A 25109-nucleotide genomic window follows, 5' to 3' on the forward strand; every position below is an offset into this window, starting at 1 on the left:
TTGGGCTTATTATTTGACCTGGAGTCGGCTGGCTCCCAAATTGCCGTAGCGGGGGGATTTTATTCGGGGGCCAGGGTTGTTTAGGCTGGAAAATGTCTGCTGCTCTCAGGCTGGAATTGTATTTACTCTGAAGCAGGCCCTGAGTCGTCTGATTACTGCCATAAATGAGAGAATCTCACCCATCACCACGACCTGAAGAGAGCATGGAAATTCTGAATTAGAGAGACTCTGAATTAAAGTACAAGTACAAGCTCTCTCGCTTTCTCTGTCTCTCTCTGTATTTTCTTATTGTAATATACCTCTCAAGTCTCATTTATTGGTTTCTGTATTTTTCATTTCCTCCCTTGTCCTTCCACACACTCTATTTCTGCTCTTTCTTTGTTTATACCTCTGTATTTCTAACTCTCTCTCTCTCTCTCTCTCTCTCTCTCTCTCTGTCTAGTCAGTGTGATGAAATACGTCACTGTGTGTTCTTGTTGAATTAGTCAGATTAACACATATCAGTCTGGGTCTTAACTTTACTCCGTGATAATGTGAATGTGTTTGAGGGAATGATAGAGATGTGGAAGTCTGATCCTGTGCTGCAGCTCTGTGTCCCAGTTTAAATATGATGAATTTGATGCTGTTTACTCTGGATATATTTAGATTTCTTCTTGACCCTCTTTTGTCATCTGATCTATGTCTCATTTCAGAGGACAATGAAGATATCCTTTCTTGAAAAAAATATGGTCATGCCTGGCATTGTATTACTGTATAACAAGCCCTGTTTTGATACAGGATATTATTCAGAGTTCTGGTAAATTTGAGAATCAAACAATGCAAATTTTGTTTGCTTGCATTTACTTATTCAAATGTTTATTTTGACATTTAAACAAACATAAAAATGCAGAAACATGTTAATGTAATCTGTTAAATAATCTAAACTGTTGAAATTATGACATAAAAAAGTGAGAGTAATATTTCTGACAATTAAACATTCAAAGGATTGATGGAACCCTGCTAAATGAATTGGTTAAATGTCTCTGATGAAGACACAGCAGCCCATAGTGTTACACATCCACCACCATGCTTCACAGCTGGGGTATTATTTTTGATGTTTTAATGAATTACTATGTTTTCACCAAACAAATTACTGCAAACCAGTAGGTTCATCTTCCATCTTGTTTCATTACTCTGTGTATCACCTTTGTTAGCTTTAGCAAAGTTCACCAGTGCTATCTTGGTGGTAAATTCACAGTACCATAGACAGACTTTTTACTCAGTCATTTTCTAATGATTGACCAGAGAAGACAGGGAAACTAATTTGATACCAGCATCTCCCTGCCTTGGGTATACTAAACGAGTTTTAAAATCAGAGCATATTATCGACAGACTGGGTATCTAACAGCACACGACTTGTTTTTTGGCAATGTGTATGGAGACTAAAAATGACAGGCACATATTACATGACTGTCACGCCTTCGTCCTGTCAGTCTGTTGTCCCCGCCATGTGCTTTATTCGCACATGGCTATGTTTTGTTTATATCCTTGTCTCCGCCCTCGTCCCGCCTCCTCGTCCGTGTCTTGTGTCAGCCCGTCCTCGTTATCTGTCCAGGTGTGTCTAGTTTGTGTCTGTATTTAAGCCCTCTTGTGTCACGTCCTGTTTGTCGTACATTTCTCATTTCTCATGTCTAGTCGGTCGTGTTTTCGAGTCTGTCCGTCTGTCTCCACAGTTTCTCCGTGTCTGTTTCCCTAGTCGTTGTTTCGTGTCGTAGTTTCTTTTCCTCTCTCGTTCCTTCGTTTTCTCTTTAGTCTGTCAGTCCCGTTTGCCCTGTTTAGCTCCCCTTGTTTAGTTTAGCCTGGTTAGCTCCCTGTTTGTTTTCGTTATGTTAATGTATCTTTTTGTTATTCTCCTTTATTAAAAAGCTGTGTTTTAGCGAGTGCGTCCGCCTCCCTCAATCCGCCCCTCGCTCCTGACAGAATGTACGACCCCCAGGACGCAGCTAGCACAGACTATTATCTCAAGGGATGTGCCGTTCGCCGGACTCCATTCCGCACAGGCCCCAAAGATCCTGTGGGGGAGGCTTTGAAAGCGGCTTCGGAATGGAGTCGCCGGCTCCAGCTCCTGCCTGGCGCTGCTCCGGATCCTCCGGATAGCGGAGGAGTCGACTCGGGAATCGAGTAGTTGCGCCAGCGGGAGTCGAAAGAGTCGGCGGAAGAACCGTGCTGGAGTTCCCCCCTCGCTGGAGGGTTACCCCCTCAGGTCCGGGGAAATTTTTGGGGGGGCGTTAAGGGTAGGGGCTGTTAGCCTCACCTCCGTAGCTCTGAGGCTAACAGGGGCGCACCTCGAGGTGATCTAATGGGTGCGCCTGTGAAACCCCCTAAACCCTTTACAGCTCCAGCGCGAGCCCGGCGAGCAGCACAAACCCCTGTCCTCGAGAGCGCGGCGCGCGCCTCTCCTGTCTTCGTGAGCGCGACGCGCGCCTCTCCTGTCTTCATGGACGACGTCGCAGACTCATCTGCCTCCGTGGACGTCGTTGCACATTCTTCAGTCTCCGTGGACGACGTCGCAGGTTCCCCTGCCCCCGTGGACGTTGCTGCGGGGCTTCCTGTCTCGGTGATGGCGGCACCCGCCGCTCCAGTGTCCGTGATGGCGGCACCCGCCGCTCCAGTGTCCGTGATGGCGGCACCCGCCGCTCCAGTGTCCGTGATGGCGGCACCCGCCGCTCCAGTGTCCGTGATGGCGGCACCCGCCGCTCCAGTGTCCGTGATGGCGGCACCCGCCGCTCCAGTGTCCGTGATGGCGGCACCGGCCTCTCCAGTGTCCGTGACTACGGCGGCACCGGCCTCTCCAGTGTCCGTGACTACGGCGGCACCGGCCTCTCCAGTGTCCGTGACTGCGGCGGCACCGGCCTCTCCAGTGTCCGTGACTGCGGCGGCACCGGCCTCTCCAGTGTCCGTGACTGCGGCGGCACCGGCCTCTCCAGTGTCCGTGACTGCGGCGGCACCGGCCTCTCCAGTGTCCGTGACTGCGGCGGCACCGGCCTCTCCAGTGTCCGTGACTGCGGCGGCACCGGCCTCTCCAGTGTCCGTGACTGCGGCGGCACCGGCCTCTCCAGTGTCCGTGACTGCGGCGGCACCGGCCTCTCCTGTCCCCGTGACTGCGGCGGCACCGGCCTCTCCTGTCCCCGTGACTGCGGCGGCACCGGCCTCTCCTGTCCCCGTGACTGCGGCGGCACCGGCCTCTCCTGTCCCCGTGACTGCGGCGGCACCGGCCTCTCCTGTCCCCGTGACTGCGGCGGCACCGGCCTCTCCTGTCCCCGTGACTATGGCTACGGCCTCTCCTGTCCGTGTCCGTAGGTCGGCCCGAAGGACTTCAGGGCCGATCCCCAGAACTGTGCCCAGGCTGGTTCCTCAGACTGCCCCACAGACATTAGCCAGTCCTGGGCACCCCCCTGTTATTTTGGTTCCCTTGTCTGTCCCTGTCCTGGTTCCCGTCTCTGTCCTTGTCCCTGTACCCGTGTCTGCCTTAGTGTCTGTCCCAGTCCCTGTCACTGTGTTCGTGTCTGTCCCCCTGAATGTCTTGGTCCCTGTTCCCCTACCAAGTCCAGTCCAGTCTCCTGTCCTGCCTCATGTCCAGTCCCCTGTCAGCCCTGTCCAGTCTCTGTTTCAAATCCCTGTCCAGTCTCAAGCCCCGTCTCCGTTTCAACCCTCTGTCTTGTCTCACGTCCAGTTCCCGTATCCGTCCAATGTCCAGTCACCTGTCTTGTCTCCGGTCCAGTTTCCCTTTCAATCCCCTGTCCAGTCTCCAGTCCCGTCTCCGTTCCAGTCTAGTGTCATGTCACCTGTCCTGTCTTCTGTCCAGTCACGTACCCCTGTCCAGTCTAACGTTCCTATCCTGTCCAGTGTCTTGTCACCAGTCTCTGCTCCCATCCAGTCCCAGCACCAAGTTCTGTCACCTGTCCCGTCTTCTGTCCAGTCCCTGTTTCCATCCAGTGTCATGTCCAATGTCAAGTCCCATGTGTCCACTCCTGTCCTGTCCAGTCCGTTCTCGTCTCTTGCTGCCCCCCTTTGTCAGTCTCCTGTCATGTCCCGTCTCGTATATTCGGTCCTGTTGTGTCCCCAGCTCCTGTGTCTGTTCCCGTCCTGTCCTGAGTCCTGTCTCCCGTTGGTTTGTTGTCCTGTCTTGTTTTCCGTGCCCTCTCCTGTGCCAGCTCCTGGGGGGTTTAGGAGTACGCGCCCGGGAGTTGCGCGTTCTTGGGGGGGGGGGGGGGCATCTGTCACGCCTTCGTCCTGTCAGTCTGTTGTCCCCGCCATGTGCTTTATTCGCACATGTCTGTTTTGTTTATATCCTTGTCTCCGCCCTCGTCCCGCCTCCTCGTCCGTGTCTTGTGTCAGCCCGTCCTCGTTATCTGTCCAGGTGTGTCTCGTTTGTGTCTGTATTTAAGCCCTCTTGTGTCACGTCCTGTTTGTCGTACATTTCTCATTTCTCCTTTCTCATGTCTAGTCGGTCGTGTTTTCGAGTCTGTCCGTCTGTCTCCACAGTTTCTCCGTGTCTGTTTCCCTAGTCGTTGTTTCGTGTCGTAGTTTCTTTTCCTCTCTCGTTCCTTCGTTTTCTCTTTAGTCTGTCAGTCCCGTTTGCCCTGTTTAGCTCCCCTTGTTTAGTTTAGCCTGGTTAGCTCCCTGTTTGTTTTCGTTATGTTAATGTATCTTTTTGTTATTCTCCTTTATTAAAAAGCTGTGTTTTAGCGAGTGCGTCCGCCTCCCTCAATCCGCCCCTCGCTCCTGACAATGACTGAGACATGGATAAACAACAACTTGCTGTGGTTATTTTTAAACTGCAATTTGTGTGGAACCATAAAGTAATAAAATACTTAAAAATATCTTTTGGATGGAAAGACGTAGCCAACAAATAAATTCACACTGCAGAGGGAGCCGGAGATGAGTAGAATAGCACATAGTTGAGACTACATTCCACCTTAAATGGTTTGGAGCAATAGCAATAACATTACTACACAGTGCTGTGTCATTTAAGGGGGAACAGACAATTACAATACAGTTTATAAATAACGGTATTATTTACCTGTGATATAATATGAATGATATTCATGCTTGGTTGTTGGTAGAAGAAATGCTAGCAGAACAAATATCTAATACTACAAATGTTTATTTGAAAAAAACATATATTGTTTCAATTTTTTGTTTTTGTTTGCCACTTTACCTATTTGGTATAACTATGTAGCTACACACTAATGTGTGCAAAAATAATGTATTTGTTGGTATACTGTTAGAGATGGATTAGATCAGTGCATTGTTTATAAATCTTTTCTATCAAATTCAGTTTCTAATCATTTTCTTACACATAATGACAGAGCACATACATGTAATAACATAGATGAAACTGAAGGTGATTGCAGTTGATTTTACATAATACTGCATTAATTCGTCAGTGGTATGTTACATGAAGAGAGATTTATTGTTTACCAGAGATATATATATATATATATTTTTTTTTTAAGTTGCCAATATATTTTTCCAACAATGAGTAAAGAATAATAAATGTTTCCAGGCGAGGCTAATATAAGATAGAATAACATTGCAATGAATCGATGATAATTTAAGGCTCCTTCTTGACAAGTTTCACAGTAAGGCAGCTGTGTCTCACTGTGGCAAATGCAGTCACACATCTGTTAGCGCTATCAAACAAAACTTTTCACAAAAGTTGTGGTGTGTGTTTGAAGTATGTCCATGTTGCTCATTGTGAAATGGATCTGTGTTTTGAGTCTGAGCTTTCTGATTTCTATCTTGTTGCCTATCCCTGTGTAAAAGATGTGCTTGACATTTTTACCAATGCTGTTTGAGCTTATTATAGATTTGTTTCTTATAAAAGCATACCACTTTAAGTACTGTTAAGTACAGTGTTAAGGCATAGGTGCATTTGTCTGTTTATTTGTGGTGAAGATTTGACACAGTGGTTTGAAACAGTGTTTATACTAAAATAATCTCAGCCACAGATGCTCTGTCCACAAGTTGAAGGAGTGATATTTTTGTGATATTTTCAGTGCACTAATCTGGCCTCACTGTCAGTATTATGACTGTTGAATTTTGATTGGCTATCTGCCTCCTCCTTCATGTCATGCCAAAATAACAGAGTTGTGATTGGTCACTCCTGCATTTATTTATTTATTTTAACTGGCTGTAAAGGCAGTTCTTGGCTATGTTAATTGGCGAGATGAGAGACTAATTCCAACCCTATACATACAGTATAATGTCTCCATATCGCATGAACGTTAAATAAATAACACTGGAAACATGAGAAATACAGAAATAAATACCACAGTGGTTTCAGCATTCACACCTGGAGGAGCTAACACAATATGCCGTTGCCAGTCCACACCCTTAGCGTTACTGTATGTAGCCATGACTGCAGATACATGTTCTTGTACAAACACACAGATACACAGGTACTGACATGCTCACACTTACTCATACACAACACATATACACATCAGTTCCCATAAGCTCTGGGTTCACTCCAGTTCCCTGAGTGGGAACTCTGCCATCAGTGAACATCCGTGTGGATGGACTCATATGCCAATACAGTAGACAGAGCACAGGTGCAATAAAGCTCAAGCTCATTTCCTTATTCGCCGGGAATGTGTGGAGTGGTGTAAAAAACAGGTCGCCTCACATGGAAACCCGGTGGAATACATCAGTATCAGGAAATCCAGCTCCACACAATAGGCTTCATTACAATGACCTGCCAGAAAGAGTTGGTTTAATGGGGAAGTTGGTCAGGATCCTCCTCGGGAAGACGGAGAGGAAACTCTGCAGTAAATAACAATCATGACATGGTGTTCTCTGCTATTTCTGAATGTTTTCAATATGGTGTTTAGGAAGAGATCTTTCCCAGAATGGAGAGAAGGGGAGAGATATAAACAGAGCCGATTGTAGTAGGGAGCAAGCAGCGGAAGTTCGGCTCAGCCAGCTGTGGGCTTTGCACATCTGTGTGCGATAATAAATCGAACAGGTGGCAGGAGAAGAAGTTGAGGAGATTTGGCTCAGTCCAGTACAATGAAATTGTGAGCATTTGGTGGGGTTGAAAAATGAGCTGTTGCATATTACAATAGATTAGAAACATGTACCTTGTATGTACGCTCTTTGTCCAATGTATTAGCTCCACAGACCACGCAGAAGCACTCTGTAGTTCTACATTTACAAATTGTAGTCTATCAGTTTCTCTGCATACATTCTAACCCACATTGGTGGAATAGTCCACCAACCAAAAATATCCAGTCTACTGATGAAAGACTAGAGAACGACCAACACAAATTGTGTGTCTCTGATTTTGCATCTATAAGGTGGACCAGTGTAGGAATGTGGAGTAAATTCACATATAAAATCCCATAAGAGGTAAACACCCTTTAAAATGATTGTGGCACCCACTCCTGCAACTGTACACGAGCTTAAGATCACTGTGTTCAATGGCAAGCATAGACTAGGTGTGGATTAGACCCTCGGTACAGGTGTACAAACTTTGGGAAAAGACCATGGTGGTGCTTGTGATATAAAACTAACTACCACTAGCCATCAGATTGTCACAGACGTTTGACTGGAACTAGTTTGTTGACTTCAGAGCAGAACTAAAACACAGTGGGCAGTTAGTGTTCACTATCTCTGATCTTATCTCTTATGCAAATCTCATCTGTGGGCATGTAAGTGTGTTTATGTGTGCACACAGTCAAGCATATGTAGGGGTGTCAGATAAGGTTTCATAACAAATGTGACATAAAATCTTAATTAAATGAATACCAGAGCTCATCTGTCCTCACTGACTCTGAAAATTACATGATGATTAATTAATTTTGTGATGATTCCAAAAGTGATTTCAGCCTGATAGGTTTACTATGTAAAACTTATGACATGAAATGGTTTTCCTAAGATTTTACAGGTTTGGAATTTATTGGTAGATTGCAGCTGTTACAGCCAGGCCTTCAGGTGTGACAACACACCTCTAAAACAAGGTGAATGTCTACTAGCAACACTAGAGGATTTTTTACAGAATATATTAGCATCAACCTTATGCTGGTTTATATGAATGTTTTTAGGGCTAGTCTAGATCAAATATGATGTTGAAACTTTATGAGGACATTCTACATTTTACACAAAGCTTTTAATATCCATTAAAATGTATTGTTTTATCTGCTGTAATTTTATAGTGAGTAACCACCACATACTATAATATATTTTTAAGGCCTTTTGTGAACATCCTGAAGGCCTAGCCCATGGTAGAGTGAGCTTTAACAAAAACTCCTAAATGAAATATAATTTCCATAAAATATTGTTTTTTTTAAATACATACAAAGTGTAAATACAAGCATCATGATGCTATAAAATAAAATGTCTTATACATCATTTTATTAATTCACAGATATTCTTAGACATTTTTGTAGTCGTAGAAGACCATGAGGGATACTAACTGTTAGAAGCCAATGGAAATCAAATCAAGACGATTGTCTCTGTGAATCAGCATGCTATAGAAGTGTATGACAGCATTGGGTTGAAAACATTCTTTCACATAAACAACAGAACAGACAGCAGAAACATTGACGGAGTTCCACTGGTGTTCTGTTGCCCATTCATGCTGGCGTTTGGTCAGTAAAGTCCAGAGAAATGGGCCAGATCACCTCCACAAGTCTGACTGGCTGAAAACACATCATACCCTCAGGATTCCTGCTGAGTATTGTGGGAAAGGCAGTCAGCATGTCAGGTCACGATACAGTGACATTTTAAACAAAGTTTCCAACTGAGTCTGCTTTCTGGAGTCTTCAGTAACCAGACACCGAAGTGACCTCATCCTGAAAGTACAAACCTGAACAAAACAGTAGATTATCAACAAATTTTGCTTTTGAACTCAGAAACACCAAAAAGAGTCTTATCATAAATGCGGTGAACAGAAGTTCAAATACCCACTGAACCTATCAATGTAGACAAGATTGTGCAATACGTCTTCATATTGTACGTCAGGTACGATAAGTCAGGGCTTATAACAATCATTCTGTTTTGTCTTTGTTTGCTTTGCAGACTTGGAAAATGTTGCGGTTGTTCTTACTGTGTTTGATCCTCACAGCCACAAGTAAGTTCACTCTCTCTGAGCTAAAGTAGCAAGGAGTTCTGCTGTCTTGGAGGATTTAAAAGATTTAGTCTCTTCAACATCACACCAGACTATTTATGTGTCACAGCTACCGTCTCCATGGTTTACAGCTGTGCAGGCCTACAAACACCAGAGCAAATAACTATTAAATGAGCTTTCAGATGCACTTGCATCACCAAGAGAAGTTCCAGAGAGGCATCAGCGGCCTATATTAGCAATAGTGTATTTTACTATAGAACATTTACAGCAGTTACAAAACAACATACTCCATTCTGACTCAAATTCATAATTCCATTACTTCAGTAATGTATTAGCGGGAACCAAGTAACCTAATGTGTTATCAGCACAACTGAACTTGCCTTCATCCCGAGCACAATCCAGTGCAGATGGACACATCTGCAGTTAGCATTCTCCTCCAAGTGTGTTCAGCTATCCTGCTGTTGTGTTAGCAGCTTCCATTTGCAAAGAGAATAATTAGTTGACTTTGCATGTTTAAATCTGTACCTCCCTTCACCCTCTAGATCAAGGCATGGGTGGTTAAGGGAGTGTTTATTAATGGGTGAAAAATGCATTGACTTAATTGGGAAGAAACTTGGAGACTTGGAAACTTTATTAGGATCAGTTTTCTTGACATGCATTAAACCTTGTACTGGAACACAAAACATTATCTAAATGGAGATTCTCTGTTATAAAACACAATGCTGTCATGCTGTTATTTTCTTTGTGCTAAAGATTTGACTTCTTTACAAAGTTAAAACTAATCTGTGTGGTGCAACTAGTTAGGACAAATTACATGGGAAATTAGTGTAATTTTGGAAACTGTTTCTTTTATTTGTTATTTTTATATAAATCACCAGCAGCATTTAATGTTATGTTCACAGTTCATAGTGAATGGACCAATAACGATGGTTCAATATTAAAATTTGCACCTTTTCAATTGGTCAATTCTTCAGGAAAATGACCTGCAAAATTGCAGCTGTTTTTTAAATGTTGTCAAAAAATGGTCAGTCTAAGGCTGGTGCAATCAGCAGATCATGACTGGGTTTAAAACACAAGCACATTTTGTTTGTTTCTCCTTGTAGCTGCTACGTCAGAAGATGATGTTCAGGAGGGTTCAGGAGACGACGGTAAGGCCGTTCCTTACCTCTTTTTTATTCTCTATCAGTTTTTACAAACTTTTAATTGCATCTTTTCCTTTTGAGGAGATAAAGAAACCCAGAGATTTTATCTCCAGGCAAAATGGAGGTTAATATGTGTTGGAAAGTTAATGATTTAAAAGGAAGAGCAGCTTTTCTCCCCACTGTTCCAAATTGAATTGGAAATGTTCGCTGGCTTCATTTGAATGTGTACACTTAAAACTTTAGTTTAAACAAGAGCATAATGGGTGAGGCGGCAAGCTTTTATAAATCATTATTTCTCTCTCTCTCTCTCTCTTTCTTTCTCTCAATTTTCTACCCACATTCTCTTCTTCCTCACTTTTTTGTCTCTGTCCACCTACTCTCTCTTCTGTTTCTCTCCCTTTATTCTGTCTCTCTTCTTTGTCTCACTATCCGTCATTATCCTATTTTCCCATCCTACACCTTTTCTGATCCCCATTCTCTCTCTCTCTCTCTCCCTGCTTTCTCAAATTACCCTCTCTCTTTTCCCCACTTTCAATTTCACTATTTACCTCTTCATTCTTTCTTTCTTTCCTTCTCTCTCTGTCTCTCTCTCTCACCACAGATGATGAACCAGGCGACGACGGTAAGACTTCTTTAGCAGCTACAGCAGATTCAGGATGAAGACAGGTTGTTACTGTAAGGCCAAAGCAATGCACCCGTCCCATTAATTCCTGAAAGCAATCAATTAGGCTGTCCCCGTGGAGCTGGGCTGATGGGGCTGGAGCTGTCGTCTCTGGGCTTAATGCTCCCTCCACCACTCAGCCCTGCCGCCTACCGCTGTCACTCTTCATCTGCAGCATGATTGCCTTCTGATAGAATTACTGAGCTGTTAAGAGAAGTGCTCACCCTCCAGTTCAGCACCACCCCCCTCCAAAAAAAAAAAAAAAGAAACCTGGTATGGTTCAGGTTGGGAGGCTTTGGAGGAAAGTGAAATTGCCTTCAGAATGAAGTAGGAGCCAAGAATTTTACACCCAAGAAGATTCCCATGAAAAGTACAAACCATAAGAGTGCTGGACTAGGTATTTAATGCATTTATACATGTAGTAATTGGCAACTTCTCTATTGTCAAATGCTCTAAAAACATCTTGGGACATGGAACATAGCATTAATTTTCAATAGACCAATATAACAATCAGTAATTTACTCTAGTGATTCTTCTTCATGTTGTGCTGCCGACACCTAGTGGTCTGTAATGCTGTATCAGAAATGCAGTATTCAATCTGTTTTAAACATGGCCTCCCTCATGTGGCAGACCCACTCTATGGAACATAATCTGTTTCACTCGCAGTTAGTTTTCTTTTTATGACTTTAAGATTTTATGTATTGTCCCAACCTATTTGAAAACAGGATTTTGTAATCTGAGGAAAAGAAGTAGCATTAGTAGTATTTGAGGGTTTGTGCATGCATTTGTTTGTTCTTAGCAATTTCTGTCCATCCATGGTTTCATTTTTCAGAAATCGTTGCTGATCAACAAAGTTACAACGAACAGAAAGTGGAAGCCAAACAGTCGAAAGAGGAAGGTAAAGAATACATTTCACATCCAATTTACCATTGTCTACCCCTTTCCCACAAGATTACTGTCCCAGGGTCTTAAGGAAATGCTTGTGACCTCCTTTGCTCAAAATCACACAAGGATCAAACACTACAGCAGCGTTTTCCCACTGTCTAAAGAGCCCTGTTCAGAACATAAACACGAGTTCAGCTCTGTAATTGAAGAAACTTAGATGAGGGGGCAGGACACTTTCAAAATGCTTAATATTATGTCACATGCTTGACATGTAACAGGCAGAACAAAATAGGACTCATGTTTTCTGAAGTAGGCCACTATGGTCTTTGTGGTTTTGTTTTACTGTGTTTTGATTGGTGGACCCTAACTCCCTAAGTTAATGTGCTACTGCACTCAAAAATGAATACACCCTCCCCCTGAATACACTGGGTCCTTTGAACTTCAAGGTAAATAATAGTCCAAATAAAAACACTTCTACAAGCAACACTTGGAAGAAGTTATTTTTTTTTTATACATACACCAATTTATTCCTGTTTAACCCGTAAGAGCCCATGGTAACATGTGTCACAAGCCCTTTATATGGTCAGGAAATTTCCCTGCACAGTGTTATTCTTCTCTTTTAATCATGATGTCCCCAAGTGACATTTACTGAACATCCTGGATGCAATCAAATGACAGATTCTGAATTTGTGTATGTGTGACCTCACTTACAGGATTATCTCATTTTTGTTTCTAGCTACAGGTTTTTGTCAAATTTATCAATGAATTTACAAATACTTGTTGTGCTATTTTTTAAGATCTTATTAAGAAACAGGGTACTGTGTATATGAGATCCTGGAAAGTCATAGAAAATGGGTTGGTGCACCATGCCCCATTAGGGCATGATGCACACTATTGACATTGTTCTGATCCACCCACACTGCCTTTAAAGGACACTGGCAAAAATCCCATCCAAACTGTATCAAGGGTTTGTTGTGTTGTTGTTGTGTTGTCAAATTAACAGACCTACATGTGGTTCACTTGTTGTAGGTGGAGGACCCACGACAATAATCATCATCGCAGCAGTGAGCTTGATTGCCTTGGCCATTTTCGCTGTCTTAGGTAACACACACACACACAAACTCACTGTACACATAACTGCACTGCCTCATAACCACATACTTCAAAAGACTCAGAAAGTGCTGACAAAGACTTGTCTGGGAAAATCACCATCACAAGAAACAGAATTGGGCTGCACTAGCATCCTCTTCTTTAAACGATGCCCAGATGCCATGAGAAGATTAACTGAACATTATTATTCCCAGACCATTTATAATTCCCAGCCGTTTCAAAAGAGGCTGAGAGTCAGTATGTTTATCAAGTTTATCCAGTATTTAGTATGGTTAGCAAAATTAGCATTTAGTATAAATGCAGTATAGCACAACAATTTGATTCCTTTTTTCCCCAACAACTGTAAATTCTCACAGTTATCAACTGAACAGTTAGAAATTTACAAAATAAAATATATTAAATTTTTATTCTAATAAAACTCAATTAAGATTGTTTTTATTATTATATTATCAGATATCAATTATTTAAATAATTAAGATGTATTATTTTATTTTTGTTGCTAGTCTCTGGCTTTTAAAACAACACTGGCTTCAGAACATTATCAACTGTAAATTATGATTGGTGCATAGTAATAATAAAAAATGATAATGGATAACTGGCTTGTTCTTCAGCCTGAATGCGCCTGCCTTCTAAATGATGTTTCCTGTGATTGGTGTTTGATTTATGGGGTTTAGAAGGTAATGTGGAAGTAAAGTAAAGACTTATGTGGTCACTTTGCCCAGGGACGACAACATTTGTGAAGAATTAATTTAACACTGCTTTTTGCTTTTTTTGCCTGCAGCGATTGTTCTGTTCAAACGCCATCTTCATGCCCGAGAACAAGGGTAAGAACTGCTTGTTTACGAATACAGTACAATTAAACAGAATAGACCATTACAGAAGCTTCTAGAAATACCTCTTTGCTATTGAGGATCTGCTAAATGGCTGAAGAAATCATGGTCTTGATTTATGTTGCATCTGTAATTACAGTGCATTTGCATATTAACAATTTTAAGGGCACACTAAACAATGGTCATATAGTCACTGGTACTGAGGGAGTACAGTAGTGCATATATATATATATATATATATATATATATATATTTATTTTTTGGTAGTTACAATATAATTACATGTAATAACTTGATTGAAAACTCACTAAAAGTCGATTAAAAAAGTTGATTAAAAACTCATTAAAAACTGTAGGTACCCAGTTATTTGGAAACACAAAAATAAATGCATAATTACTCTTATTAATGACTATAAAAAATTAACACAAATAAATAACCCCCAGCTCCACAGTAGGAGTGGAAATTAATTTCCACACATTCAGCTGATGGAGTTAAGAAGGATTTGGCAGTAGTCAGTGGAAAAAAGCAAGTATTTGCTAAAGCTGTATGTGTTTTAGTTGGTTTTATTTTTATTCACCTGTGACAAAGTCTTATTGAGCTGTGCACCTGAGCCTTCAGAAATGCTCGAATCTAAAGTGACACATTGGCGACTACCTTTTGTGTGGAGCGTTGAAATCTCCGCTTTCCACTCGATCGCTCCCTCGTTCAAACATGCAGCTGGACCAGTCAGGTGAGAAACAGCTCTCCAGAAGAGCTGGCAACCCATTCTGTGTCAGAGAGTGACAATCAGGCACCAGAAAAACACACAGAGAGAGTTCATATCACAGGGCTAAAGTCATACAAGAGAACCATTTTTAGACAATTCTTTACAAAAATGTGATTTTGTTTTTCATAGATTTATGCAAATAAGTTGGGGAATAGTTACAATAAATTAAGCTAAATATAACATGTTTTTGCACATATCACAGCAAAAATTCTAGATATTTTCTGAGTTGAACATTAGCGTCAGTATGTAAACTTAAGCAAGTTAGCACTGTGTCAAAATTAATACTGTAGATTATGTAATTTTTTTTAATTGAATTATATTTTTCTTGACCTTCTTTGAGTCAAGTATGCAACAAGATCTCCAAAAACTGCAGTAAAACAAGTTCACCAGATATTCCTACCATACTTTTGTAGGAATCGTTTTTTTTTTTTTTGTCTTTTGTAGGAACCAACCATTTTCTTAAATAATTTTTGTGTACATTTCCAATAACTCTATAATAACTATAATAAATCTATATGTCAGATACAATTAGAGTAACTAAACAAATTTGGCAACAACCTGTTTGCAGTTATTTGTGTCCTGCTTGATTCTAGACAGTACACAATTGGCAGAAGAAGCAGTGACGGAAATCGTGATTAGATTAGGCCTCAAGCGCAATGGTCCAAACAGAACCTGAACATTCCAGATGGTCTCACTGATTTCCACTATCAGCTGTGTTCACTGTAATTAAAGCGGTCTGTACATTTCAAATGAAGAAGATATGGGTGTAAATGTGACCAAGCTGTTGCCAGTGTATTTCCTTATGTCTTCCTCACTCTGCCTTAACTTCTGCTGAGCTCTGTCCATCGCCACGACAGTGTCAAGACACTGTTTTACTTCATATTTCACTCACAGCATACTGCTGACTTCAGCCCACATTTGTGTTCATGTTATACTTGTAGAATCGTGGTAATCAACCACAAAGCTGCTCACGAACATGCTTTTAAACGATGAGATGGTTCAGAAAACTGCTGAGCGATATACTGCAGATAGCAGTGTTTATTATGCTTGCAAAATCTGGCTGTTTGCAGCAGAAGTTATACCTAAACTCACACCACTGCAAGCTACAAGAGAATACAGTCACCACCACTGACTGGACACGACGGCTTCAGAACTGACGGACAATGACACAACAAAAACAAAAAGGCTTTATTTACAGTGTCAAGTTTTGCGCAGGCTATTTCTTATAACCTGATGCTTCACAAGTCTGGGACAAGTTGTGAGAAGTCAGTAAACGAGTGACTCATGTGTGACTCAAGTCCCAGTCCCTGTTAAATAACCTGATTAAAGTTTTTTTTTTTTTTTTTTTAAAGCATTTTTTCAGTAATATTTTTTTGTTTGTTTTGGCTCATGAGGTGAATAAGGCACCTGGTGTCGTTGATTATGAGTAAATGCACAGATGTATAAGGTGGTAGGATAAAGAAAAATACAACAGTTATAGGGGGAAAAAATCCCTTGAGTGTTGAGAACTCATTTCAGTTGAGTAGCAGCTCTCAGAACAGGAGCCGAAGTGTGTGCAATGCGTTACTTCCCTTGTTAGATCAAGTTGGTGAAAAAAAAAAACCCAGTCAAAAAGCAATAAAATTTAACTCTAAAAGAATGCGGTCGGGAAATATTTAAAAGGTTACTATGTAATTATTTAACTATACTATAATTATATAAACACTATATAATATATAACTACAGCTAATCTTAATCTGTCTGACCACATCTAAAAGGAATCTGTTTTAAATATCTAAACTTCTACATACACGTACTATATCTACACTTTATCTGTCTAACCATATCTGTCTTACATCTATCTAACATGAATGTGTCTTTACTCTGTTCAACCATTTAACAATTTAACAATTTATCAAACCTTCCTCTAACTTACTCTGTGTACCCATGATGACAGGCAGAACTCAACCCCAACGAAACAAACAAACAACAACATCAACACAAAAAAAAAAATTTGAGCAAGCTCCAGAAGTGAGCTTCGCTCTGTTCCTCCTCAATCTGAACACAAGAAATGAAGGTGTGTGTAACATGAACGCAGCCTGAAGCCAGTACGTGACGCGTGCTTCTGCTTTTTATCTGACATCAGCAACCACCACAAACCTTACCTCGCAGCTCAGAGCTGGACGAGAGGAACATGATGTGACCTGCTCTCAGAAATGCGCCTCACACTGTGTACCTTTCACAGAAGAGAGGAAGAGGGTGAGAAACACAGCACAAGACAACAACACACTGCGCTGGGAATCTGCTCCTTCCATCACCATGCTATCTGACACAAACAGGCCTCCAAACCACTCCATCAGTTTCTCTGAGAGTTACAGTAGCTGAGGGACACTATGGTGTGTTTTGATATGAATTCCCCCATAGCCTTATCTGATTTGAAGTGTATATAATAGTATTTTTAAAAATGCAAGTTTGAATATAATTTTAAGTCCAGTTATGAGACCACATCTATGCTCCTATTGGCCAGGTTTTCAGAAGCTGAACTAAAGGCCAAATGAAGAAAGTGACACTGCAACCAGCTGCAAAAGTGAAGGGGATGTGAAAAAAAAAAGATGCCTCTAAAGCTATAAATCTCCATCTGGACTTTCCAGTGGCGCCTTGGTTGAGCACTGACACTATCTTTGGGGGGTGGTCAGTTCAACCCTTGGTAAATCTCAGCCATGAGGCCAGAGGACATATAGTTTCTAACTGGCCTTGTGCTCTCTGAGTGGGTAGGATGGCCCTCTCCTCATAAGCTTCAGTGGTGCTGTTGGAGCTCCAGAGTGATGGCATGTTTTAGCTGTAGTTTGAAAAAGGGGCAGTGAAAGTCTGTGGTGGATTCACGTGTCTCAGAGGAAGCGTGTAAAGATTTTTAGTTCAAGGAAGCTGTGGTCTACAGGATGACGCCGGTTAATGCTGTTCCTACACAATGCGGTCAGAGCTGTAGGATTTAGGAAAGTACAATTTTCCCCCAGCTGAGCGCCTCTCTTTCATCTGCTTAATCAGCTCCTTCATCACACTCTGAAGCAGGCGCTTTCTAATTCCACTGTTAGTTCACTATATATTGAGTTATGAGGGAGACTGGGCTTGTTTTCTCGGAAACATTTCCTCCTCCTCCTCAGTCTCTCTTCTTGCATTGGGTCTACGTATATGAGTGTGTTTGTGTTTGTGTGTGTGTGTGTGTGTGTGTGTGTGTGTGTGTGTGTGTGTGTGTCCCACGCCTGTTTTGCACAGTAATCAGTTTCTGTTTGTCACTAAAGCTATAAGGAGTGAAACACGACCTGCCGAGAGAGAGAGAGAGAGAGAGAGAGAGAGAGAGAGAGAGAGAGAAAGGAGGTGAAAAACAAGAGAGAATGAAAAATGGGGTAGAAAAAAAGGAGAGAGAGAGAGAGAGAGAGAGAGAGAGAGAGAGGAACAAATGAGGTGAGAAGGGAGAGAGAAAGATGAGGTGAGAAAAAAGAGCAAGAGAGAGGAAGGAGGTGAGTAAACGTAGAGAAAGAAAAGAGAGAGAAAGAGGAGGTGTGAGAGAGAGAGAGAGAGAGAGAGAAAGGAGGTGATGAAAAAGGAGAGAGAGAGAGAGAGAGAGAGAGAGAAAGAAAGAGAATATTTGTCTAACAGTCACCAGCAAAGCCACAGGCTGCTTGTCTTTGTCTTTGTCTGTATCTGTCTGTTTGTCTTTATTTACACAATTCCATTCTCTCTCTCTCTCTCTCTCTCTCTCTCTCTCTCTCTCTCTCTCTCTCTCTCTCTCTCTCTCTCTCTCTGTGTGTGTGTGTGTGTGTGTGTGATATCTAACAAGGCCTGCGTCTTTCATTGTGGAGATTATTTTTAGGTTTTTGTCTTCAGAGTAGAGTGATAGAGCAGCTGAAAAACAGCTGAAAAGGAGCTTAATCGCACAGCAACCCAGAGTTCTTCGGATCAACAGTGATCCTGCCGGGGCACCGCGGCCTTTTCCCAGCATGCCGAGTGAACACAGACACATAGTGAGCTAATAGGAATCAAATATAGAAATAAATAACACCCAAACTCACTCAGCCTCATTTCATGAAACTACAGGGTTTGCTCCAAATGCGGTGCTTTCTTGGAAAAAAATGTAACATGGTTTCAAAAGTTTTAAATAATTTGGGGAAAATCTTATTTGATCTAATGAGGAACACAAGGTCTGGGATTTCAGGTCTGTTTCTCTTGCTTTCTAGCAAAGATGATATTATTGATGATTGATGATAATAAAGATTCACAGTGTCTGCATCAAAAAGCCATTTATGGTATGGGTTATGGTAAGGGTTCCCCTACAGTTTCTAAGAATGCAGTGATGTGTTAGTGGCGGTTAGACGCAGTAGCTCCTCCCTTCTTGGAGGAAATGTGCCGATCTTCACTCCCGTCTGTGATGTCATGCGAGTCTGGGAGACCTACCCTGTGTCTCCTTATTCACTATTCCCTATATTGTTCATTATATACTGCACTATTATAGGGAACATAGTGGAGGGCATAGTGAATGATTTCAAACACTACCTCATGCGGGTTTTCACCAAACAGCGCAGGGTTGTACACTACTTTTTGCAGTGCATTGTGGGATTGTCCACTGAAAATTGTCTACTATGTTGTCGGACACTACTACAAACCCCAAAACACTGCACTATACAGTGAATAGGGCACAGTTTCAGACACAGCTCTAGTAAATTAATGGAAACACTGAGAAAACATAGTGTATTTTGACCACATTCTTTAAAGCTTGTTAAAACCTGCAGATGTGGCTGAGGGTGGGGAGCAGGGACATTCGTTTACTTCATCAAATGAGACAATCAGAGGGAGTTTAGAGTAAAGGAAATCAAACCCAAGTGTGTTTGAACTGTTTGGAGAGCCTAACCATGTCACTATCTTTACACACTCACAATGAGGGCTATTCATTTCTGTGTTTTCAGAATTTTGTGATTTTTTCAGTGATTTACTGTTCTTCTATTCAAACATAAAGTCAGTGGGTTCTACTGTGTGTAACAGTGTGTGAGTGTATGTTACTGTGTGTGTAATATGAACTGCCATCAGAAATTGCTTCACCAAGTTGCAAATATAATACTAATAAATAAATAAATAAATAAATAAATACATTTAAAAAGTGCAAACATTGCAATTACCACTTTATCAACTCTTATTTATTTTGAGCTAAATCTAATGAATGCTATTCCAAATAAACAAAATGAATTAACGCAAACTTATCAAATAATTAATTTGGCAAACAGGCTGAAAAATTGGAAATACAAACAAAGCCTGGTATCCAAAATAATACCCATTAAAATAAACCCATTGCTCAAACAATCTCAGGGATTTTTTATTAAATCATTATTGATTATGCAACTACCAGTTATGTAGTTAAGAAAAAAAAAAAAGTTAGAACTCATACTGTGCACAAGACCATGGAAGTCATTCTCCAACACTTTTCATCCAACCTGATAGTTTTCATCTTTGTATTTTTAATTTTTTTTTTTTTTATGACACATCTGTAGCATATGGTGGATTGCCCTGGACAATCATTTCAGTGACTTTTCATGTAATTACCAAAAAAAAACCATACTTTTAATAGAAAGCAGTAGGCAGGTGTTTTAAGGGCTAAAGGTGTTAAAGCGTTAAAACACCTGCTCATTGTCTGTGACTGCGGGAGTGTTCAATAGTGAGTCAAGAAACAATCTGGTATTTTCTGAGGGAAAATAAAGGAATTAAAATGGTCCATGGGAATTAATTTTCAGCTGCAGATGTACAAGACAGATCTTATGTTACAAACTGCAGGGATGTTTCTTGAAAGCCTCATTGTCATGCTGCCGTTTCCTGTTTACGTTGAAAAATACGTAACGTGGAATCAACAACAGTGTGTGACAATTGATGTCATGCAGCTGTGTAAACATTGCTATGGTGATAGCATTACAGGAATAACAGTGGCGTTCCCACCAGTCTGAACTGTTTTATTTGTGTCCATTGTAATTTGAAGATTTCTTTGTAAATACATAGAATAAATGCAAAAAGACTTATTATAATGTCATAAGGACATGGAGCCAAAGTCTATAATTGTTAATGGATCTGTGTGTGTGTGTGTGTGTGTGTGTGTATTTGTGTGCTTTTAGGGAGTACACTGTGCCAACGGATCAGGAGCAGAAAGTTAGCGTCTAAACCCAAGCATCTGAGCTTCTTCACTTCTTCTGGAACTTTAGCAGTGACCCCTCCACACAAACCGGGTTCAGGAAAAACACAGTTGCACCTCCAGCCTTCCACTTCTGTCTCGTACGCCCAATAACACTGGCAAACCACTCCTCTTGTCTTTCTCATTTTTCTGCCTGTCATTAGCAGTGAAGCAAGTCTTTTTTTTCTGGCTGTCATGACACTTTATGCCTGTGTTCAGACGGATTGCTTTGTGATGAGTGCTCACTTCTACAGAGTGTTGTTTCCCACTTCTGACAAAGGAGGTTGGCACCATACTCACTGTGTTTTGCTGTTAGAGACGTAATGCTTCACTGTTTATAATTTGCTTCATTGTTTATCAGCCCACTCTCCGATATCATATATTTGGATTTTTCTTTATTAAACAGTTGTATTTGTTCAGTGTCACTAGGCATATTTCCTTTCTTCCATTTGTCATCATCATATATCTAAGAGATAAACCCTGCTCCAAAATTGAGTGTGCCATTAAAAGAGAAGAAACAGAGAAAGGCCAGATCTCTATAGCAACTCATGCCCTACCAAATCAATTGTATAATGTTGTTGCTTTTATGTTTCCTCTTTGGCCTTTTTTCCATAGTCTTTGCTTTGTTAGATGTCTTCATCCACAACCTTGGTTTACACAGCAACTATATTACGCATTAGTCTGTATTATTACAGTCTCCATTTTATAGACACTTGACATCTATTTTTCAAATAATTCCACAGGGAATTTCAAAGATTTCCAAAGTTCCATATTAGACGTTGTAGTTTCCGCTTCTCACAAAATCCAAATAATCCCAAATATTTTCAGTGTAATTACACTGTAACTATCCTATTGCTGCATTAGGTTTGTGCCTTAAGATTTAATAAGTGCCTTTAATGAATGATGTTTTAAAATATTCCCTGTAGAATTTAAAGAAAACTTTATTGATCCTGAAGGATACTGGATGACGCAATTCCAAACTTGATAAATATATCCACTATAAAAATAGATTTCTTTCTTTCGATCTTTTAATGTCCCTCCCATCCATCTCTCCATTCTTCCCTCCCTCCATCCCTGTTTTTTTTTTTTTTTTTTTCATAGCAAACATGTGTAGCACATCAGGTTCAGGTGTGGACCTCTTTATGAATCCTTAAATAGAAAAATGTCAGATTGTAGCACCCTTCTTCCACTTGGGTCACTTTTAGTTTTCCTTTCTTAATCATAAGAGGAAAAATTTCTTATTGTTGTGTGTGTTTTGGGGTCATGGGGCTGGAAACCCTTTGTGTGTCAGGTCAATTCTCCTGCGTGGAAACACCCACACACCCACACACATATGTGGTGTGGGCTGACCCACACGCTGTATTTTTGTGCTCTGTGAGGATGTGTCTGGTTGCCTGATCTTGCCAGGGAAATGCATGTGTTTGTGTATTTGTGTGTGTCTTCAGAGGTGTTTGTTTAAAGTCTAATCAACGTACAGTTGCAGTTTAACCATCCTGATAAATCTGTTACTGAAAGTGTTGGTGCACTTTTGCCATTTCAGATAAAGCACGAAATCATTTCAACAAGAAAGGTTGTAGCCGCTTTGTTAATTGGATGCTCTTTCTGAATCCGTCTTCTTGAGTGAAAAAAAAAAAAGGAAAACACTGTGGCCATTATTTTTAGGACAAAGAATAATCTTCAAGCCGTTTCTTCAGCTTTGTGGTGACTTGGCCATTGATTTGACTCAATAGAAGAGATGAAAGTTTCCTTCAATGTGCAGAGTCTTTGTCCTGTGGGAATTGAAAAGTTACCTGCTTTCTTAAAGACAAAAATTGGAGTAGCCTTTTTTGTCACAAAGTCAGTTTGTAAAAAAGCAAGGTGTTATTGTAATTACTGATGTGAAAAGTAAAAAAAAAAAAAATAAAAATAATAAAAATACTTGCTCTCTTACTCTAAATGCATTTCTTATATTAATAATTTAAATCACAACCTCATATTATCATCTAACACTGGAGATGCATATTAATCTACAGTTAAATTTATAATAAATAAACCTCAGTATAATTCCATGCATTTGCCTCCAGACATAAGACAGAAAAAAACAAGGCACCCTGAGGGATTTCTTATACTTTTACTCTGTCCTAGCACTTTTACCTCCATTTTCTTGTGCATTCCTTTAATACTTCGTCTGATTTAAGATGTACCACTCACTTCATGGGTGTTGAGGAGGTGTAAGTTGATGATGTTGTTGTTGTTTGTATATGATGTATTTTGTCATTAGTTATATTTGAAAGTTGCTACTGCTTTGTATTTCTGCACATTCACTGTTATAAGGGCTGTATGAAAGTGTGACATGGTTTAAGTGGCCTGCACTTTTTTTAAAATTGTTAAATATTCGTTGGATTATTCAACTATTCAATTAATTCTTTATGCTAGCTCTGTTTGATTTTATAGTTCTCATACAATAATTAGTACAGGTTGATCATGAAGAAATGTGCCTATTGTTTGAAAAGTAGTCATAATACCGTGATATAGATAAAACATATATTGTAAAAATAATGTTAGCATATAATATATTTTACGGCAACTAAATTAAAGAAATATTGGGCAACCTATTAAAAAATGATTTGATGCTTATTTTAAACAAGGCAAAAATACAAGTGATACACAATAACTACAAATGATTTACACAACAGTCCAGTTTTTAATATTTAAGTGCTCATATCTTCTATGACTGTGATTGGTCAAGAGACTCACTGCAGACAGTAAATACCCAGGTTGTTTTGTGGTCTCATCGGCATATTTTAAATTTCTGTAATACTGTACTACTAAGGTGCACATTCCAGTGATGGCTACCAAATGAAATGTCATGTAGCTCTAGCTGAGGGCTGGTGTTTTGATGAATGTTGATGTTTTCTGTGGAGTAACTGGGTTTGGTCCAGTTGCGCTTTTCTACATCCAGTCTTGTTTTATTAGTGGACCGTTTTGCTTCTGCAAAAGAGGGAAATCCCTAAACATTAAAGGGCATTTCTTTATGAGGTCTGGTATGCAAAGTACTGTCACTTCCCAAAAAATAAAAAAAAAATAATAAAAAAATTTGGGGTTGGTTTTTGTTTTGATATTTTTCTTTGTTTTACAGCAACTAAATAATTTGATAATATTTCCCATGAACCTTGCATTCATGATGCATTATTAAAGCACTATTTAATGATTCAATATTAATAACCTCTACTAATATATGTCATAAACCTGTATAAATCTGTTCCTTAGTAGTTATAATACATGCATATCATATTAATACGCAGCCGTACATAGCTTCATGAACTCAAATTTCACACTGCATTGTAATACTTGTTTCGAAGTGGTCACATGATCTACATTATGTTTAATTTATTACGTTATACAATGTGGTCATAATTCATTTATTCATTAATTGTCTGTAAGCTCTTATCGAGTTCAGGGTTACGGTAGGTCTAGAGCCTACCAGGAATCACTGGGCGTAAGGCAGGAACACTCCCTTTAGGTGGCACCAGTCCTTCTGTGTATATAATGCAAAACCTAATCTTGTGACTTTGTACAATCATGCTTTATAATGTGCTATGCATGTATTAATATTTACTCAGGATTTCTACAGGTGTTTGCCAGGTGCATGCATACCTCATGCAGGATTTATAGGAAATGTTAACAAAACTTGACACAGTTGTGATTTGAATATGTATGTGTTTCTGCAGCCAATCAGCACACGGTACAATTATTGTACAATAGATATTACAATGTATGCACTCACACAGTAGCTGTGCTACATTCTTCAAGGCTACACACTTCTAGAGCACTCAAGCTCAGTAGACTGGAGCGCTGCTGGCAAATCAGAAAGAAACATTCCTACTGTTGAACTTTGAACTCTGGGATTTGTTTAATATTGATCTTTAATGTTGATTTTTATTTTTTTTTTATATCATTTCCACTGAACATTAAATGATAACTGCTGAATGGTTTGGAAAATGCTCACAGCTGATTTCAAAACCTGTATTTACATGTATCTAGAAAATAAAAATATTTTATCATTCTCTTCATAATGTCTTTTCATCTGTGAGGATGCTATGAAAAAATAAAATATACATGTAATCTGAGGTAAATAAGCAAACAAACAAAAAATATATGGTATTATAATTAGAGATATACAAAGAGGCAGGAGTGTGGTTGGTGACTAGACCTTTTCTTACTTTTATTATAGGGTAATCCTTGGTCCCCTTAAATTGCGACTTACGGAGGGAAGCAAAGGCTCAGATCATCCTCGTAAAAACTAAGCCTGTCATAACCCAGGAATGCTTTAAAATTCAGACATGACCTCCATGTGACCACAATCTGCAAGACTTTATATATCCAACCAAACCTTCAAATAAAAAAACAATGTTATGATAATATTTAAAATTTAAG

The 25109-nt window shown here is 40.2% G+C and overlaps 1 protein-coding gene across 1 annotated transcript in view; it reads left to right on the forward strand.

Annotated features, from left to right (window-relative positions):
• Nucleotides 1–24739, forward strand: part of si:dkey-262k9.2 (uncharacterized) — a 57451-nt gene extending 32712 nt beyond the window's left edge. The window contains exons 3-9 of the mRNA XM_066682180.1: nucleotides 9064–9115; nucleotides 10216–10260; nucleotides 10856–10876; nucleotides 11748–11813; nucleotides 12830–12901; nucleotides 13692–13734; nucleotides 20638–24739. Coding sequence (XP_066538277.1) covers nucleotides 9064–9115; nucleotides 10216–10260; nucleotides 10856–10876; nucleotides 11748–11813; nucleotides 12830–12901; nucleotides 13692–13734; nucleotides 20638–20683 — 345 coding nt within the window. The 3' untranslated portion in view covers nucleotides 20684–24739. The remainder of the gene's footprint in view (nucleotides 1–9063; nucleotides 9116–10215; nucleotides 10261–10855; nucleotides 10877–11747; nucleotides 11814–12829; nucleotides 12902–13691; nucleotides 13735–20637) is intronic.
• The last annotated feature ends 370 nt before the right edge of the window (nucleotides 24740–25109 follow it).

This window comes from Hoplias malabaricus, chromosome 1 (genome assembly GCF_029633855.1).
Source record: "Hoplias malabaricus isolate fHopMal1 chromosome 1, fHopMal1.hap1, whole genome shotgun sequence".
In the NCBI taxonomy this organism is placed as follows: Eukaryota; Metazoa; Chordata; class Actinopteri; order Characiformes; family Erythrinidae; genus Hoplias; species Hoplias malabaricus.